The 21,037-nt window shown below is 32.8% G+C and overlaps 1 protein-coding gene across 1 annotated transcript; it reads right to left on the bottom strand.

Annotated features, from left to right (window-relative positions):
• Window positions 1-12,177: 12,177 nt before the first annotated feature.
• Window positions 12,178-14,184, bottom strand: LOC143588248 (uncharacterized). Its single transcript, XM_077069307.1, has 6 exons — window positions 14,111-14,184; window positions 13,916-14,040; window positions 13,747-13,843; window positions 12,649-12,758; window positions 12,475-12,549; window positions 12,178-12,387 (listed from the first exon to the last, which is right to left on the bottom strand). Exons 1-6 carry the CDS (start codon window positions 14,178-14,180, stop codon window positions 12,337-12,339), a joined length of 528 nt encoding a protein of 175 aa, XP_076925422.1. The 5' UTR covers window positions 14,181-14,184; the 3' UTR covers window positions 12,178-12,336.
• Between the last annotated feature and the right edge of the window lie 6,853 nt (window positions 14,185-21,037).

The following is a 21,037-nucleotide window of genomic DNA, read 5'->3' as shown; positions in this document are numbered from 1 at the left end:
TGTATGATTTTTACGTATTATATCAAACTGTGGGAATCTCACCAGCTATGTTCATAGCTGACTTTATTTTATACATATGTTACAGGTGTAAAGATACGGGGATGAAAGTTAGAAGACACATAGCATGCTTATAGCATATTCAAAGAAAACTTATCATTTTGTTTATTGATTTGTTACAACTTGTATTATTTGATAAACTTGTGTAACATGATGATTTAAATGAAATAATGTTATTATGGTCACCTAATAGTGTCACGGGTGTTTGAGCAATCTGTACGTCACACTCGGGCGTTTTTACAGATTGGTATCAGAGCCATGGCTATAAGATAGGACATTAGACGTAGTGTTCTAGGTAGCTATAACTTATTTGTTTATTTATTAGGGTTGCATGATAGATTTATGTGAGCCTTTACTTGATTATTTAACCGCACTTACTATTATTGGATTACTGTACTGCTGATTTCATTAACGCCTCATGAACATAAGTACACACACACAAGTCCAAGGCTTAGGCCTAAAACAAGTTTTCTCAAAAGCAATTTCAAGCAATTTTCAAATTCGGTGTTTTGATATTTCATCCTCTTAAAGACCATGTCCCTTTGTGATAAGGATATGGTTGCACTCCTTAGGATGTCACACAAGTCATGGCGGTTCATGCGACGTGTGACTTTGACCCTCAATGCTTTACAATGTGTTTTAACTAAAAGTCTGACAAGTCGTGGTGATACACGAATAACCAGCTTTTGGTTCGATATGATTACTCATTTTGATTTATACGTTTTAACTAAAAGTCTGTCAAGTCGTGGTGATACACGAATACCCAACTTTCGGTTCGATTTGATTACACATTTTTATTTTTATTGGAACATACAAATTATGATGATTCATATAACGTGTGACTCCGAATACTCAATCGTTTATATATTGTGGTTTTGACAAGTCATTGGGATATGTGAATACTCAGAGTTTTAATTCGTTTTTTGTGTTTATATATTCATAGAAATTTCTAAAAGTCGTGCTAGTACACGAATTGTCAAGTTTCAACCCGTTTTTTTATTTATAAATTCTATTATTATAATTTGAAAATTAGAAAGGGTCATGGTGATACATGAACAGTCGATTTTCAATTTGTTTTCTTTATATAATTCGTTTATTATCATGGTTTTAATTGAAAACTCGAAAAGTTTAGGTGGTACTTGAACACTCGATTTTCAATTCGATTTCACTACTTATATTAAGTTTACATTAAATTCATATTTTATTTCAAAATTTGATATATTTTTCATATGTTTATTCAAAGATTTATTAAATAATTATTGAAACGCAAAAACTCATTAGCATTTCAATTTCGATTTCAAATTTTGTTTCGTACGATTTCATTTCTTATGATTTACAAAGATTAATTCCAATTCTTGGAATTTTTTTTATGAAAAGTTTCTATTGATTGTTAATACGAATTTCATATTTAAGTTTCGTGTCACGTGAATTCTCCACGCTTCGTAGCATGTCTTCTCGATTCTCTCGACGTTGCCTTCAAAACTTAACACACAAAACAACAACTCAAATTATCAAGCAATTGACCATCGCGAACCCGACCATGACAAACCAAGATTCATCACTAATCGCAAGAACACATTCAAACCCCAAAGCTATGCCTAAGTCAATCTAAACCCAACACAACTCTTGGATACTCAACCTTAACCCAACGAAAATACTTACACTGAAACCTACCCTTTGCGTAATAATTGTAATTCCACCACTCCGCTACCGCAATGTCGAAATACTCCAAGCTGTGATAATTTCGGCCAACTCATCAACTTTTGCCTCATAACTATACATACTCAACACTACATATTTATTCTCACCACCAATTACCCAACCATTCATCCCAACCTTCTTCTCTACCTTATCCTCATGCTTCAAGCCTGCTACCATGATAATAACCCGAACACACCGCTATAAGGCCTAACTTGTTTCCGCATGCTATACTCTACCCCGTATCCCTTGCCCACCAAAATTCTATTCGTTGTATTACATCAATGCTTAATCTTTTCAAACTTAGCAACGATGCCTAAAATTTTAAATAAATTTTCCACGCATAATATGAAATACGTTTGCTATTTTTGAGATATATAGATAATATGAAATACGAATACGTAAGCATATGTCCCCAAAACTTGTGAAAACTTAGTAAAATAGGGGAATTATAAAACTCACCTAAATCCGAAGGCAAGTGAATAATAACAATGATAAACGGTTAAGAAGTAAACGGATCGTCCGTTAACGCGTCAAACAAAATAAACCAACTGAACCTGAAACTTTGAGATATGAAAATATGAGTAAAAACGAACTCGCTTACGCTGGAATCATTCCAAACGGGTGTTTAGAACTCCGATTATGTTAAATTAAAGATTTAAGCGAGTCGATACTGACCAATCCAAACAGCGAGTCAGAAGTCGGGTTTTGGTTGGTAGCCTTAAAATTTTGTTACGAGAATAAAAGTTTTCTAGATCGAACGCTGTTTCCGAACAGAAGCATGAGAAATTGATAAGTCAAACTTGTTGACTGTTTTGCCCTTTAACGGGTTTTAAACAAATGGACCAGTTAATACCCTTCAACCACCGAAATTGATTGAAGGTTATTGACTAGGGAATATGTATGAACAATTTCACAGAAGACAACTTACCCGGATAATGTTTGAATCGATGAGAAACGGAAGTCAAAGGTTGATGTATAAGCAAAGTCAACCGTTTAAGCTTGTATCTTCAAACAATAATGCAAAAACCAAAGGATATGGTGAGGAACAGAAGGGGTGACGGCTGGGAATGTTCAAGTAGGGTTTAGGTATAGTTTATGGCTGATAATATATGGGTTTTTTATATAGGATTCATTAAAACGAACCATATTTAGCTAATTTACTCGTTTAGGAAACCAAATATGTTTTAAATGATCAAATCAATATTAAAATCAGTAAAATTCGTTCTTGGAAAAGGGGTAATGAACATGGACATGTATCTAAGCTATATGAGTTTTCTTGGGGCTTAAAACACTCGATTTAGTCCTAAAATAAGCGATTTCTGGCCAAAAACGAACTATGAAACAATATTGAACAAAATCGATCTATGTAGACTAGTGGAGGTGGCGAGCGGCGACCATCCTCAATCGTGGTCGCGCGGCGCTCTGGCCCCAAAATGGAAGAATCTAATTTTTGACAATTATAGCCCCTTAACTTCCTAAATGTTCAATTCTTAATTATTTTAAAGTTTAAACAAAACATGAACAACTTTAAAAACCTAAAGGGTATAAAATGAAAATAAAATTCTTAAATACTTTTAAATACTTGATATTACAGTAGAAACTCTATAAAATAATACACTTGGACCACCAAAATTTATTAATTAAAAGAGTTATTAATTAATCGATAAATTAATAATTATTAATTTATATATTGTATTAATTTATAGTAGAATGTTTTGACTCACCTAGAAGAAAATGTAGTTGCACAGTTGTTGACTGATGAATAAATTATTGAAAGCGTTATTGGAATTAATAAAGATGATATCGATAAAGAAGATGACGAAAGTTCTACAATGGAGCCCCCTTCGCGAAACGAAGCTATTAAAGCGGCAATCACATTGAACAATTTCTTGTTGAGCTATGAGAAAACAACACCAGAAGTTCTTACCATGCTAAGGAAAATTAGAGACGAGATTGAAGGGGAAATTGATTTCAACAAAAAACAAAAGAAAATTGAGTCATTTTTCAAGAAACCTTCATAAATCATTCATGTAATATGCTATATATAAGGAATTATTAATTTATATTTTATATGGGGTCTAAAGAAATTATCAAAAATGTATTATCTTATAATTTTAGCGAATTATTAATTTAGCACCCTATCCCCGAGTCGGGACCGGCAAAAAATATTATCTTAGAGAGTTTATTAAATAATCGAGTATTAATTTATCGAGTTTCTACTGTATTTATAATAAAGATCCGAATAAGTTCTCGAATCGGTTTTATGTAAACGAATACGAGTTTGAAAAATTCGAGATGTTACAGTCTCCCCTACTTTAAGGAATTTCGTCCCGAAATTAAGGAAAACTAAAACATAATCGTTTGAAAATAATTAAACTTTTAAGAAAAATATCATAACATAGAACTTCAAATAATTGAAGCAAAGCTCCAAATGACAATCCTAAGAGCACTTATATATAGGATGTACCAGTGGCGTATCCATCATGTCCTTATCATCTTAACATTTGTACCGTTACTCAAATTACTTTTGGTTCTAGATCATGACACACAATTGTACGTATTATGATTTCCATGTGAGGACTCGGATAATTATGTATGCATCCATAATTACTCTTATCGTCGAATGGTTCACATAATTCGTCCCATCATGTGGGTTATAAAACATTGAAACTAAAATTTTGAGAGGAAAAAAAGTTTTGATAAATTTATAATTCCCAAAGATAATCAATGTATGAAACACTTTGAAAATAAATGCTCGAGTTGGATAAAACAGTGTAATTTCTAAAGCATCTTTTATGGCAAAGATATAAATTCTGGAGATTGAAATGGATTTCCAAGAAGATTTAATCAAAAAATCAATTTAATGATAAAAGTTAAATTAATTAATGAAATATTTAATTTAATAATGAAAATTAAATTTGGAGGATGAAAAATTTAGTTAATAATAAAGTTATAATATTTGAGTTTTAATAATAAAGACTTATAAGATGGAAGATAAGTTATGAATTTGAGATGAGATTAATTCAATTCACAAAGCTAAAATATTATAGTAATTAGGAGATAGTAATTGAAATATAAATGAAGGCAAAAATGTACGTATTCAAACCAATCGTTAATAGATAAAATTGGGAAGCGGATATTCCCGAATCGCCGAGATAGTCCTATTCAAATTAAATATTAGATAAAATATAAGGTGAGTAATTGAAGAATCCACGAATTACGAGGAATCTTCCTATTTTCACAAAATTGTTATAAATATTATGAAATAAGTAAATTGAATTATTCATGATTTATCATGGAAATCTAAGTAAATAGTGAATATTAAATTTAATAGTGAAAATGAAAATGAAATGTGAAATAATACAATAAAATAAGAGAAACGTAAGACTAGAAATGCATGAATCACCATGATTATTCACTAACGAAGTTATTATTAAAACGTTCAAAATTTTCAAGATGTATCAAAAAATCAAAGTAGGGAGTTGAAATATTTACGAATCACCGTTTAATTTCAACTAAATAACGAAACTTAATAAAAATGAAAGTCCAACAATAATCGTGAAAATGTCATAAATAAAGTGAGCGATCGAGTTTGGTTAATTGAGAAACTTAAGAAATTTAAAGAGAAATTGATATAAAGTTATAGCTTTTCAAATTGTGAATTTCATAAGTTTCTAAATTAACCAAACTCGATCACTCATTTTATTTATTGACATTTTCATGATTATCGTTGGACATTAATTTTTATTAAGTTTATTTATTTAGTTGAAATTAAACGGTGGTTCGTAAATATTTCAACTCCCTACTTTGATTTTTTGATACATCTTGAAAATGTTGAACATTTTAATAATAACTTCGCTAGTGTTAGAATAGTCATGGTGGTCCATGCATTTCTAGCCTTACGTTTCTCTTATTTTATTGTATTATTTCACATTTCATTCTCATTTTCACTATTAAATTTAATATTCGCTATTTACTTAGATTTCCATGATAAATCATGAATAATTCAATTTACTTATTTCATAATGTTTATAACGATTTTGTGGAAATAGGAAGATTCTTCGTAATTCGTGGATTCTTCAATTACCCACCTTATACTTTATCTAATTTTAAAGATTTAATTGGAATAGGACTATCTCGGTGATTCGGGAATATCCGCTTCCCAATTTAATCTATTAACGATTGGTTTGTATACGTACATTTTCGCCTTTCATTTATATTTCAATTATTATCTACTAATTACTATAATATTTTAGTTTTGTAAATTAAATTAAACTCATCTCAAATTCACAACTTATCTTCCATCATATAATTCTTTATTGTTAAAACTCAAATATTGTAATTTATTATTAACTAAAATTTTCATCCAAATTTAATTTCGAAGATTACTATCATAAATATAGATGACAATATCTATTAAGTTAATTATTTCAAATTATAGTGCACAAATATCCATAACACAAATAAATAATTTAAACCAATAAATCCGGTCAAGATAATTATAATTTTCATTAAATTCCCTATGGTCTTTACTAGATGTCCTTTTCACGTCAAATTTCAATTCAAAGGCAACCTGCATAGCATAGAAAATGGAGTTTATCAACAACACGTGTTGATTGAGATTATCACCAATTTTTGCAATGATATAATAATAATATAATAAATAAAAGAAAATAAGTAAAACGCAATAAATTGCGGTAAATAAACCAAACCATGAGCAAGTAAGGTGTCAATTAACCATTTGCAAGCGAATCGGTCGACGATAAATCAACCATAAGCAAGTAATAAGACTGTTGCCAAGCGTATCAGGCGTGGGTACATAGTAATGGCCATACTATAAATGAGAATATGTTGGACCTCTCTGAAATACGAATGCGCACATAAACAAGTATGCACGTACCAAGTATATTTGATCAATCACACACAATTACACGTTTGCTATTTTTGAGATATATAGATAATACAAAATACGAATATGTATGCATATGTCCCCAAAACTTGTGAAAAATTAGTAAAATAAGGGAATGATAAAACTCACCTTAATCTGAAGGCAAGTGAATAATAACAATGATAAACGATTAAGAAGTAAACGGATCGTCCGTTAACGCGTCGAACAAAATAAACCAACTGAACCTGAAAGTTTGAGATATGAAAATATGAGTAAAAACGAACTCGTTGCCGCTGGAATAATTTCAAACGGATGTTTAGAAATCCGGTTTATGTTAAATTAAAGATTTAAGTAAGTTGGTACTGACCAAAATCCGAACAGCGAGTCATAAATCAAGTGTTGGTCGGTAGCCTTAAAATTTCGTTATGAGAATAAAAGTCTTCTGAACTGAACGTTGTTTCCGACTAGAAGCATGAGAAATTGATAAGTCAAACTTGTTGACTGTTTTTCCCTTTAATGGGTTTTAAACCAATTGAGCAGTCAATACCCTTCAACCACCGAAATTGATTGAAGGTTATTAACTAGGGAATATGTATGAACGATTTCACAGAAGACAACTTACCCGGATAATGTTTGAATCGATGAGAAACGGAATTCGAAGGTTGATGTATAAGCAAAGTCAACCGCTTAAGCAAACAATAATGCAAAAACCGAAGGATATGGTGAGGAACAGAAGGGGTGACGGCTGGGAATGTTCAAGTAGGGTTTACGTAAAGTTTATGGCTGATAATATATGGGTTGTTTATATAGGATTCACTAAAACGAACCATATTTAGTTAATTTACTCATTTAGGAAACCAAATATGTTTTTAATGATCAAATCAATATTAAAATAAGTATAATTCGTTCTTGGACAAGACGTAATGAACATGGACATGTATCTAATCTATATGAGTTTTCTTGGGCTTAAAACACTCGATTTAGTCCTAAAATAAGCGATTTCAGGCCAAAAACGAACTTGGAAACAATATTGAACAAAGTCGATCTGTGCATACTAGTGGAGGCGGCGCACGGAAACCACCCTCCATGGTGGTCGCACGGCGCTCCGGCCCCAAAATGGGAGAATTTGATTTTTGACAATTATGGCCCCTTAACTTTCTAAAATGTTCAATTCTTGATTATTTTAAAGTTTAAACAAAACATGAACAACTTTAAAAACTTAAAGGGTATAAAATGAATATAAAATTCTTAAATACTTATAATACTTGATATTATTAATAATAAAGATCCGAATAAGTCCCCGAATCGGTTTTACGTAAATGAATACGAGTTTGAAAAATCCTAGATGTTACACCATGGAACCTCCACCAGCCACCACCCCAACTGCCACACAACCTGCTCCGGCCACCACCGCCACCTCATTTGAACCATTACTGCCTAGCCGTCAGCCACGTGTTATGTGAAAATATTGCTTCACAAGCGGGCCCGATTATGTGTGAAAATGCTCTTATTCCATTTAAAACTTAAGATTATCATCCTCAGATTACTTATGGATGTAAGAAAGGAGAATTAGGGTTTATGGATCTTGAATGTGGGTTGGGGATAAATGGGTTGATAAAAAAGAAATAAAATAATACATAAACTAAGACAAATATAACCTAGAAATAACATTGAAATTAAACACAGTTTGTGATTTGTACAACTGGCAAGAAATGAGAAACCTTAGTGGTCTAGTTGCACAAAATAAACTTTTTGGACTAAAACCATAAAACTGACCAAACCTCAAGGAAGATTTTGACACTTTACTCAAAAAATGATTTGATAATTTAATATTTCCCATAAGCAAAAAGTAGTACAAGTTTAACTGTCTAGCCTTTCATTTTCTCTTGAAACTGTAACAACTTTAAATTTAGTCTTATTATCTAGCCAATCTTAACTTGATATCTTGTTATTATTATTTTTTTATTAATTCTATTATGCTAATTCATTCTCCAGTTATTTGTTTTAGAATTAAGTGTCATTTTAGTATCAATGGTTTGTCCAATTACGCAACTTTAGTACCGTGTTTGAATTTATTGCAAATGGCTACATCATTTTTCTAAAACTTGCAATTTTAGTACTTTTTTCTAACCCCATATATTTTGTCCGTTAAATCAGGGACAAATTAGTAATTTTGATTATTTTTTTATGTTATCTTTTGAGCAAAGTGCCATTTTTATACCTATGGCTTGTTTAATTATGCAAATTTAGTACACTTTTTTTGAATTTATTGCAACTGGATACTTTGATTAGTTTTGGATAGATAGGCAAACAATGGGAGACATTACATATTACAATTAAAAGATCATCTCTAATCCTAAATGAACAGATCGTCCCCCGCGCGCGCGCCCATTGATTCTTCAAACTCTAACCATTGTCATCTTCAAGTTCAATGAATTACGATATGGTGTTTTGCCCATGTGATTCTGTCACACCCCAATCTAGGGCCTAGGCGTGTGACCGCAAGTTAGTACCTGCTTTGTAAATATATCAGAGTTTAAGGTTGCAAAGCGGAAGACTTGATTAAAATATTGTTATATTCAAAAGGTTGCAAATCGGAAGACTTGATTAAAATATTGCTATATTCAAAAGACAGGGATTAAACACCCGATGATTGGTACAAAAGAGATTGAAATTATAAAACCATAATTTACATTATTTTATTATCAAAAACTCCATCTGAGCCATCAGATCGTCTAATAGCTAGTCAGCATCTCCAATCACCTATTCTTGATTACTTGTAAAACAGTTATAAAATACGTCAGCAACACATGATGGTGAACACGTTGACACAAAACATTTTGATACTCAATTATCCCATCAAGGCATCGTAGGCCTCGGTCCAACGTGGCTTAGGAAATAACCAAGTTCTGAAAGTCTGAATTACTATTACAAACTCCAGCTCAACTCAAAGCCACTCAGCGAACACTGCAGCGTTCAAGGACTTAGCAACTACCCATATACACAAGATAATCTCCTCTCGGACATTATTTAGGTCCGGCCCAATGTGACGGAAGCATTAGCAAGTGTGGTGCGGTGTGCCTAATGTCTACCCACATATGTAAGGATCCAGACAAACGTATATAATAGCCCGAGGGCCAGCGATTATCTTTGTGTATAAAGTTTTAAGGATACATAATTCCATGTAAACATTTAAAGACTTGATTTATAAAGTTATAAAAGTTTGAGCGTATTCAACTTTGTTCTTTGATCAGTGTGTCTCAATGATTTATGCTTTTGGTTACCTCAGACCTATAGTAAGAGAACAACGTTTTATAAATACTAGATCAACGATCTAGCTTAAGACCTTTAATCTGTTTGCATAACCTTTTCCTTGATATTCATTTCTTTATAAAACATAAGGACTTCTACTCCTTTCTTTATTTATCATTATACACTACGTTTCTTCTTCATGAAGAAACGTATATATCAAGTTTCTTCTTCATAAGAAACATTTATAAAATCTTTATATAAAATAAAGATGATATTTTATCTGTAACCTCGTCTTATAAAATCTATATTTCACTTATTATGCGATCGAGGTACGGGCTATATCCCCAACTAGGGTCCAACCCATATATAATAAAATAATCGGGCAAAACCCTACCTTGTATAGCTTGCTTAGAAGAAATGCCTAGGTTTCACTCGGGCAACACTTTTACTTATCGTCGGATAATCGAAAGAATGAACCGACAGAGGTTCTACTACTTGCACGCACTTCGAGACAATGAGCCTGTCGAATGACGGTACGTTTTACGAGACTATATGCGTATGTAAGGTGTGTCGAAGTAATGGGGTTTCACCCCGTGACCATCTATTTATAGGCAGAAAAGGTACTCATTCGCATAGCGCGAAACAATTCCATTTATTTCGTTCGCGTGGCGCGAACGGCTACGTGAACTGCTAGTTAGCCGCCGTTGAATATCTTTGTCCTTCGCGTAGCATGAAACATTCCTTCGCGTTGCGCGAAGTAGACCAATTGGCCTGATGAGTTGACCACTAGGCTTGCCAAGTATCATGCAAAGACACGGTTACTTCATGGCTACTTCGAGTAGCGCAAAGCTATTATATCCAATTCCTACACGTTGCGCGAAGGAATCAAATTTTCAAAATATTCATTTTTAGTCCCTGGACTTTGGTAGCTTGTCACGTCTTTATCTAACTTTTATTGTCCAGAAATACTAAGGCGGCTCTTAAGCGGTTTGCGAAATGCGCCATCAAAGCGCCACATTGCGCGCATCGCCCGAGCCCGTGCGCGTCGGGTGCTTTGCACCCTTTGATAGGACTATTGAAAGTGGTTAGCCACATAAAAATATTACTGTGTAAACTTTCTTTCTTATAAAGAGTTTCTAAGTTTTCTAATTTTCAATGTGGAAGAAAAGTTTTCTTTTCTATTTATACTCATGTGGAACGCTTCAACTTTCTTCATTCCTTCCATATGGGATGAACTTCCTTATCTCCTTAACATAAGATGTTTATCTTATTTCCTCACTATTTATTTTTGAATATTTTTGGTCCTTGATCTTTATAAATTTGTCAAATTTGGATTGAAATTTTGAGGATGTTACAGATTCGTCAACCCCCATTCATCTACAAGTTCAATTGATGTTATACTAAGAGGTACGAAGTCGTGTGATTGCTATTTGGCTTGATTTTCCGATGTGTTAAAGAGCTACTGGTTTCATACCCAAACTTTTGAAAAATAAATCAATGCACATAAAGAAAATGCAAGAAAAATGGCTAAGATGAACTCGGATGTTAAGCTACTAGAAGTAAATTGACAATCAAGAACAAAAGGCTAAATAATATGTTATACATTTCATGATTGTTTTTCATTTTATGTACTTTAGCTACCTTTTAATTGTAATATGTAATGCCTTTTTTGGTTTGTCTATCTATCCAAAACTAATCAAAATATCCAGTTGCAATAAATTCAAAAAAGATACTAAAGTTGCATAATTGAACAAAGTATAGGTATGAAAATGACACTTAGCTCAAAAGAGAAAATAAATAAAATAATCAAAAGTACTAATTTGCCCCTAACTTAACAGACAAAAAAGACGGGGCTAGAAAAAAATACTAAAATTGCAAGTTTTAGAAAACTGATTTAACCATTTGCAATAAATTCAAAAATAATACAAAAGTTGCGTAATTGAATAAACTACATGTACTAAAATAGCACTTAACTCTTTCTTTTATTAAAGAAGTTATTAGAATGTATGATGAAGGAAACGAAGCTTGTTATGATATTGAAAACTAGTGTAATACTAAAATTCTAAATCATGTATTCTCACTTGAGCACTTTCATAATTGATTTAATAGACTACTTCCGTTCGAAGTATCTTCTACAGTGAAGTAACATAGTACAACGGTTTTCGCTTAAGTTTAGTAAATTACCATAAAACATAACTCAAACCCATGTTACGCATAAAAAGAACCATCACGGTACTCGCAAACTCAAGGCAAACCTCTACACGGTACAAAAGTGTGGATTACAAATGCTAAAATGAGACTAAATCAAACCTCAGACAAAGGATAACAAGCATTGGTCATTGAAACTACATAATACAAACATCTAAAGACCCTATAAATTAAATTAAAGAAACAAAATAAAACAAAAAAGATTAACTTTATACCTTCTACATCTCATACTAGTCCACAGGAACCTCAACTTCCATCTTCAAATCAGTGTTCCCAAGAATCTGCAATCAATAACCACACAGGTTTATTATCATAAAGTGGATTATAAGCTGTATTATTCGGTTACAGAAAACTACTATTCAAAAAACCTTCATGAAGTCAGATAGAACTAATAAAGAATCTTTCTTGTAACCAGCTTCTTCAAGAACTTGAGTCAGCACAAGCTGTACAACCAGAATTCGCATAAACATCATTGTTTGTTTGTTTGTTTGAGACAACAAATTAAAATCATGTGAAACTAAGAATTTAGGTTATAAACTCACCTCTCTCTGTTGTTCAGAAATAAATTGTCCTGTCAAGTCGCGTAAAACATCTAACAGATCCGAAAACGCAACCTTCCCATTGCCATCAAAATCATATACCTTAAATATAACTGCAAAAGAATAGACTACTTCTTCAACAAGTAAACAAAAAAACAAGCTGCTAGAAGGTAGGGCTGTAAGCAAGCCGAACAAGGCTTTGTTCATGTTCACCTGCTAAAATTATTGGACAAGCGAACGGTTCACGAACACCTAACCATACGGAATTTCTTGTTTGTATTCATTCATTAAGAAAATGAACTTGTTTTTGAACACACGAATGAACACAAACAAACCCAAATAATGTTATATTTGATTTGGCTAACCGAGATGGGTCAGTGTCTACGGTTCGGTCTAGCTACCAAGTTTGCGTTGATGTTTCTCTTTTTAACATTCATATCAAAAGTTAATTTACTATAAATTAATTAAATAATACTTATGTATAATTTTTACTTATAGTTAACAATTTAGCTTGAATCTATATGATAAGATTAAAAAAGTAATTAAAAAGTATCAAAAACCTTTATTAAACAAACACAAACGAATACATAGGAGTGCAAACAAGCCGAGCTTCTCACGAGCCACTCGAGCTCAGATCGATAAAAACGCTTGAAACAAGCCGAGCCCGAGCCTCAAATAAAGATCGTTTAGTTATCAGGCCTGAGCTCGAGCCTTGTATGGAAGCTCGTTTGCGCTTGTCGAGCCTTAACGAGCCTTGTGTATTTTTAAGTGCATCCATTTTTAGACTTCTATGTATTAATTATACATTGCACAATTGAGCTTGAGCCGAGCTTTAGCTCGTTTAAGGTACTACACAAGTTTGAGCCAAGCTTAGGCTCATTAAAGGGTTTTTTTTTTTTTTAATTCAAAACATATAAAAATAATTAAAAAGCGATATAATTAATTAATAAGCCGAGCCCAAGGTTGAAAAAACAACTCATGGTCCGAGGTGAAGCCTACGAACAGATTATAGAAGATTCACATACACAATTGAAGTAACATGTAGCATGGGGTGTGTTCTTGTTGGTTGATTTATTAAACGAATGGTAATTGGTAGATTACATTGAATTTTATGTTGTAAGGTAGCCCGAGAACTAAATGCAGACAAGAAGGCGACAAACTCCTTGAAATTCAATCCATCAACCATGCGGAACAATCTCTGAATCAATAAAAACAATTATTAATAATAATAAAGAAAGTGAAGCAGCAGGTAAGGAAAAGAAGATTGAACCTGTGCGAGGGGATTGACGGCGAATTCGGGCACAGAGAGGAACTCATCAGCGGAGATGAATCCGCCGCTGTTGCGATCCAGCTGGCAAAACCGTTGGTACAGTGATACTATCTCTTGTTGCGAAACTAGAACAATTGAGTAACAAATCAGTCAGATTTACAAAAACAATTTTATTTCAAATCTTAGGGTTTTTACATGTGTTGTTGCAATGCTCCTGGACTTCTTCGATGTCGTATTGAGTGAGCATGGACGATGTATTCCCCATTATTATTTCCACCAGATCAATCAAGAACCCTAGTACTAAATATTCTTAATTGGGGTACCGTATCTATTATTATTATAAACACTTTTTTTTTCATTCAAGATCTAAGGCCGTGTGTGGCCTCGCCCAACACAGCTACGGGTGAGGCGCTTTTCATGTTTTTTCGGTCTTCTCGTTTCACCAGCAACAGCTTTTGGGTTATTGGTTGGATGAAAATGGGCTGCAGCGGTATAAATGTAAAATACGTTTAAAATGTGAGTGGAAATGATTAGGGGTGGCATGTGATTTTTTTATTTTTTTAAATAATTGAAATCAATTAATGATTTTCCTTTATTGGTATATATGAAACTTAAAACTATCTTATAGTTATGACATATAAAGTTGTTAAATGAGTCATATTTATGTCTGATATTTGTGTTAAGCGCATCGTTGTTTACCTGTTAAGACACGAATTACCAGCTCTAAGTGGAAATCAAATGAAGGTTAAAATATTATTTCTTCTCTGCAACTCATTTCACATTTAATTTGGTTTTTTCAATAACTTATTATATTTAACTTTTTAAAACAACTATAAAATCGCATGGTAACTTAAATATATTTTTTCTTGACATTCTAATATAAATTGTATTTAAAATTGGAGTTTTAAAAAAATTATTTCTACAAATATGAGTTCGTATGATTTTTTTTAAGTTGATATTTATATGGTTTACTTAGTTCCCAATAAAATAATTAATTTTAGTATTTCTGCAAATTCGAGTTCTTTTGCATTATCGTCTAAACTTTGCCACCGAACATATATTAGCAGTCTTTAATTAATTAATAGTTTGTTATAATATCTTATATCTATAATATACAATGTTTTAAAAACCAGTTTTTTACTCGTACAAGATTGGACTAAAAATGGTACAACCGGTTGAACCTGATTGTACCGGAAGGTTCAACCAACTTATGTAGTTTACATTGTAATTTGATATAATTGCAACTTCAACCGAAAAAATAACCCAAAAACATATGATTCCATAATAAAATATAACACAAAAGTTAAATCATAATTAAAAAATAATACAACACTACTTGTTTTTTAAAAAATAATCCAAAAGTATACTCGTTTCAATGTTAATCGTTAGGTTAAAAGAAATATTAAAAAATATAGGCCACAAAATATCAAAAATCTCTTGGGTTTTAAACCTGTTTGTCGGTTTAAACAGCTATTTTAGAAAAAAATCGTCGTTCTATGTTCTAACAAACCACCCAAAAATACCAGGATTAAAATACCGGCCTAATATTCAATCGGCCGGTATGAACCGGTACTTAAAACACTGATAATAATATGTATAAACGAAACATTTAAAAGCTCTCTGGTTGCTCCCAAAATTTTTTCAAGCCACCAGATTGCTTTATTTGTAAATGTATGCTTCTCATACATTTGATTCGAATTCACGGGTATGGGTCTCATCAAACCCAGATAGCTCTTAACGGGTTATAACATCTCATTATATTAAAAATTAATCTTGCCAAATATTTGATATGAAAATCCTATAAAATAAGGATATACTAAAAATTAATATCCAATTTTTTTAAAAAAAGATATTATTTATAATTAAGAAACAATTTTATAGTAAAAAAAATAAGCGGGTCATGAGTCACCAAACCCAGACAGTTTTTAAACAGATTATAATATATCATTTATTTGTGAAACCCTTTCATTTTCAAACCCTAAGTATATCATTAACTTTCTTATAATAAAGAAAATTAAAATTCAAAAAATAAATATTAAAAAATAAAAAATATAAAACAACCCCCGTAACTCGGAGGATAAAACCTAGTTATATATATAAATAAAACCTTTAAAAGCTCTCTGTTTGTTCTCTACATTCTCTTAAGCCACCATATTGCTTTATTTGTAAATGAAGGTTTATCATGCATTTGACCCGAATTCACCGGTATGGGTCTTACCAAACCCAGATAGCTTTTAAATGGATTAAAACATCTCATTAAATTAAAAATTAATATCACTAAATATTTGATATGGAAATCCTATTTTTATAAAAAAAAGGATATACTAAAAATTAATATCCCGATTAAATTATAATTAAGAAACAATTTTATAGTAAAAAAATAAGCAGGTCATGAGTCTCACCAAACCCGGATAGCTTTTAAACCGGATTATAACATCTCATTTATTTATGAAACCCTTTATCATCAAATTCTGAGTATATTATTAACTTCTTTCAAATAAATAAATCTGAAATCTAAAAAAATATATAAATATTAGAATCGAATAATATAAATGAACTCTGTAATACATGATAAAAACTAGTTTATTATAACTATATATAATCTAGAAGTTTGGCGCCACAGTTTCGTTTAGTCTGCTAATTTGCGCCGGATACATGGGCATTTCTTGGGTTGTTGTAACATCTCAAGAAATACCCTATACAAGTTTGGACTAAAAATGATATTTCTGGAACTTAATGGGTGTAAATTGAGAATTTTGGTTTTCTAAACCGATCGCGCTACGCAATGGGCAGATATAGAAGATCATTGCGCTACGCGATGCAGTTCCCCAGAAGTTGTGAAAAAGGGGGCGTCGTGCTACGCGATGGTCCAATATCAGGTGGGCATCGTGCTACGCGATGACCAGGTTAAGTAACCCAAGACACGTGTCCAACCACGTGTCAACACGTGGCACTTCCTGGTGAATTGCGGGCGTCGCGCTACGCGATGGCCCTAGGGAAAAGACCCTCGCGCTACGCGACGGTCTGCAAAACTCGAGTATAAAAGGGCAGCTACGGGTTCAGTCCATTTCATCCCAAATTCACACTCATTCTCACATAGTTAGCATAGGGAAGCGTGCCAAGGTGTTCTGAGGTTCCGAGGGCTTGATTTCGCAAAGAAACGAGGTGTCAAGGAACTGTTATACGATATGTTGTGCTGTTGAACGAATCACGAGCTGACCAGCTGCCGATTTGTCTTAATTCATATTCCCGACTATCCGCGTAAGGTAGGGGTTCTACCTAAATATTATTTTATTATTATTATATTGTATGGCTTAGACCACAGTCAGGGATATAGCCCAAATCTTGATCATAATTATGTTTTCAAAAGCTTTACATGCAAAGGTTATGGCTAAAACAATGTCTCTTTATGATTAAGAAACATAAGCTTTTACACATAAGAGGGTATAGTCAGAAATAGTTTCTTCACAATTAAGAAATATTATATGCAAAAGATATAGTTTTCTTTACAATTAAGAAACGTAAGATTAAACATACCAGGATTCTAGTTATTCAATGTTTCTTCTTGAAGAAGAAACCTATCAATAGATGTTTCTTCATGACGAAGAAACTCAACACATGTTTTGTAAATAAATGAAAAGACTACGGGTCTAATACTTTATGCAAACAAATGATCAGTCAAGGTTTAAAGCTATCAAAACCAGACTAAAGGTCTGTAGCTGGATCAAAAGACGATCCGGGTATTTATACAAACTTATTTTATTATAGATCAATCATCATTCATTCACAAGGGTTTTCAAATGAGATCGCCACATCATTCAGAAAAGACAGTCACAATCACAATCACAGGTGAATACGTTAAACATTTTTCAGTCAATCATTAAGGTAAACGAGTTGTTTATCTTAAACAGACAGTCAAATATGATATTACATGATCTCTAATTTTAAGGGATTACGTGATCCCTAAGTCACAAGGTAGATAATAAAAGCAACTCAGACCGAGTACACATGTGTCTGGATCCAAACATAACTGTCTAGTCTTACAATTAAGGCTATGTGGCCGCGGGCTAAACAGTCATAACGAAAGTTCTCCAATGGGCATTAGTTCTTGGAGAACCATAATTGTGTGTGTATGGCAGTGGCACAAGTTCCCAGAAATAAGAGACGTTTCTGCTGAGTTTGTTCCAAAGCTATCTTGTCAGTCAAAAGTTTTCAGAGTCAACGATTCACCAGCATATCGCTGACGTATTTTTCCCCTCATTACAGTAAAGCAAGCATAGTACAGATAGCAAGGAATTAGAGTCACTCTTGAAGTTAGATGCTCGTAGATGGAGATGGCTCAGTTTTAAATAAATAAAATATTGTACACAATAACAAACAAAGGTTTGTAAACCAAAAATACTTGGATATTTATTATCCAAGAGATTTTCAAAATAAGTTAATATCTTATTACAATCAAAGACTTCCGCTAATAACCTGCAACTTTGATATATTTTCAAAACAGGTACCAACTACGGGTGTCACGCCTAGGCCCTTAGTCGGGGTGTGACAGTTGTCAATTGCCACGCATCAAATTGCCTTTCCCTTTATCCAATAAAATCAACAAGCTAACCGTTCACCATTTTCAATCTTCAAATTCTTCTTCTATTATGATCATCATATTTTGTGACATTCGTGACAAAACCGAATACGCCTCAGTATTCAGAAATCAATTAATCGTTTAATCGTTTATTGTGCAACGAACGAACGATTAACCGAACGGGTCGGGTTATGACCCAGATATCCGGGGGGGCATATATAAATGATATACATTTAATATAAGCTAAAATATTAGTTTTATGGCCTTAGTTCGATAGGAAACAAGTTAAACGAAAACATGCTCGTTTAACTACCCGCTATAGATTTAAACGCGAAAGATAGTTACAAACCAAGCATTGTATCATCCGTTAAGCCGAAAAAGACTTACCAAACACTTACTTGAAATGTTTTAAGCGATCCATGAAAATATTTTCGATTTTTACAAACGTATACTATGTTTTTATAAATTTATAAAAAAAAGAGCCGAAAAACACTCGTTTTCGCACTGTTTAACGCACCCGATATGTTTTTCGCGTCAAAAACCGAACCCGAAATAAAATGAGAACTGGGCTTTCGAATTTGGGCCTGTGAAATCAGTTAATGGGCCAAAAATAAGCCCAAGGGGGGGGGGCAAGGGGGTTCCGCCGCAAGTGAGGAAACCCCCCCTCCCCAAGGTTTCCTTTATTTATTTATTAACTACAAGATATTTTGAGATCATTTTTATGATAAACATCTGGACTCCAGCCTAGTCTTCATAAACCCAGCAAGAACAAGGTAAAGAAACTTCATTTTTAACTCGTTTAAGCTCGTTGAATCACTTGTAAACATAGTTTGATTACTAAAAACCATTCCTAACCATGTAAAAACCCTAAAAATGGTCCATAAACATATTTTGATCATACACATGGTAAGGAACCTGGTTTGATAATTTTTTTTTGCCCATAAACATAGATTAGAGGGTTGAAACGGCATTTTTATGGTTCAAAAGTTCTTTTTTTTGCACTAGCCGAAACCCTAATTCAAGAGCTGCTATGTTGATGAAAAATTGCTTTTTTTGTGATATAGGACTTGTATATAGCCTGCAAATAAGCACAAGAGCTTGAAACCTTGATTAGAAAGGCGGAAACGAACCAAACCCGCTAAGATAATACCGAAACACTCGATTACGGGCTGTTTGGGCTAAGGTTGTGATGGGCATATAGTTAGGTCTTCTAATTTTACAGGGACATCAGAGACCTTATAATTGAGCCCCTGTTCAAATTTGGTAATTGTTCGACCATCCGAGAATATTTGGCGAATTTATTACCGAATTGGGACATTTAATTGGGAAAAATAGTTAAAATGCTTGAAAAATTATGAAATTTTGTTGGGAACTCAGAATTGGTATATTTTGATCACATATAAAATTTGGAATCATTTGGAAAAGTCTAAGGGTGTTTTGTGCATATGCGCTCGTATGAATTTTTATAGCCGAATTTGGGCCGAAAAGAATATTGAACAAGCTTGTTACATTCTGAAATTGACACAGATGCTTTAGGGATATAATTTGAACATCCAGGAATTTTTGTGGAAATTTTTGGAAATCGTTTGGGATAAACGGACGATTTTCAAGCTAAATATAGCTGATAAAATGAATTTTTATAAATTAATAAACCAATAAATAATTCCAAAAGTATTTTTATAAAAATCTACATATTTAATTTGATAAGGGGCTAAATTTTCATAATTTAGTGATTAACGGTTAATTAATTATGCTAATTTGAAGATTAAACAAACTCAATTATGATAAAAACCGGCAAGTTCGCGATTAACGAACCTGCGGGAATCTCAAAACACCAAGAGTGATCAAAAATCATATATTTGGATTAATTAAGTAAAAACAAACCTTTTTATGAGAAACCTGGACAATCTGGATAGATTGTGCGCGTTTCTTCTCAAATCAAACTGAATAAACGGAAACGGGCGTAGGTAATCCTGGATCCCAATGTATGATCTTTCTTTATAACTTAATCATTTTATCGACCAACACATTTACCCAAGCTTACTTCCCCACAACTGTTTTCTGAACGCATAAACGAGTAACTTGGCCCAGCTGGGAAAACGGTGAAGTTGAGCCAAGTTCGGTTTTAAGTATTAGATATTGAACAACATCACAACCTAAGCCTATTGACACTTTCTGGGCGTTCAAGCTATACCCAGATTAGATATACAGCCCACTTTAGTATTGAGATTATAATAATATTAAAATATTAATATTATTATAATATTGATTATAGGAACTAGTGATAGCAAATCGAACAAACCGCGAGCTGACACAGTGCTGATTATATACTAAACATTGAGTTTCATAACCCCACTTTTAAACTGCTTTTACAAACTTTTGGAGTGAAAAACATGTTGATACATATATATATATATATACACCCTGTATTGTTTGATGATGGGAATTATCTAAGTGCTAACACACTAAAGTCCCCACGAACATAGTGATTAACTTCGAGCCGGTGGCTTTTGAATGGTACTATTGGTTTGACAAACCAAAAT

This window comes from Bidens hawaiensis, unplaced genomic scaffold, assembly GCF_021521415.1.
Source record: "Bidens hawaiensis isolate Kalapana, Puna unplaced genomic scaffold, B.hawaiensis_p1.1 tig00036274_1, whole genome shotgun sequence".
Taxonomy (NCBI): domain Eukaryota; kingdom Viridiplantae; phylum Streptophyta; class Magnoliopsida; order Asterales; family Asteraceae; genus Bidens; species Bidens hawaiensis.
Note: the sequence above shows the minus strand (reverse complement) of the source record. Positions and strands in the feature narration are given on the sequence as shown.

Excerpts from the sequence above, each read along its gene's own strand:
- LOC143588248 (XM_077069307.1), bottom strand. The coding sequence starts at position 14,180 with ATGGGGAATACATCGTCCATGCTCACTCAATACGACATCGAAGAAGTC. Across the intron at positions 13,844-13,915 it reads CCGTCAATCCCCTCGCACAG|AGATTGTTCCGCATGGTTGA; the intron begins GTTCAATCTTCT and ends TTATTGATTCAG. Across the intron at positions 12,388-12,474 it reads TTCTATCTGACTTCATGAAG|ATTCTTGGGAACACTGATTT; the intron begins GTTTTTTGAATA and ends TATTGATTGCAG.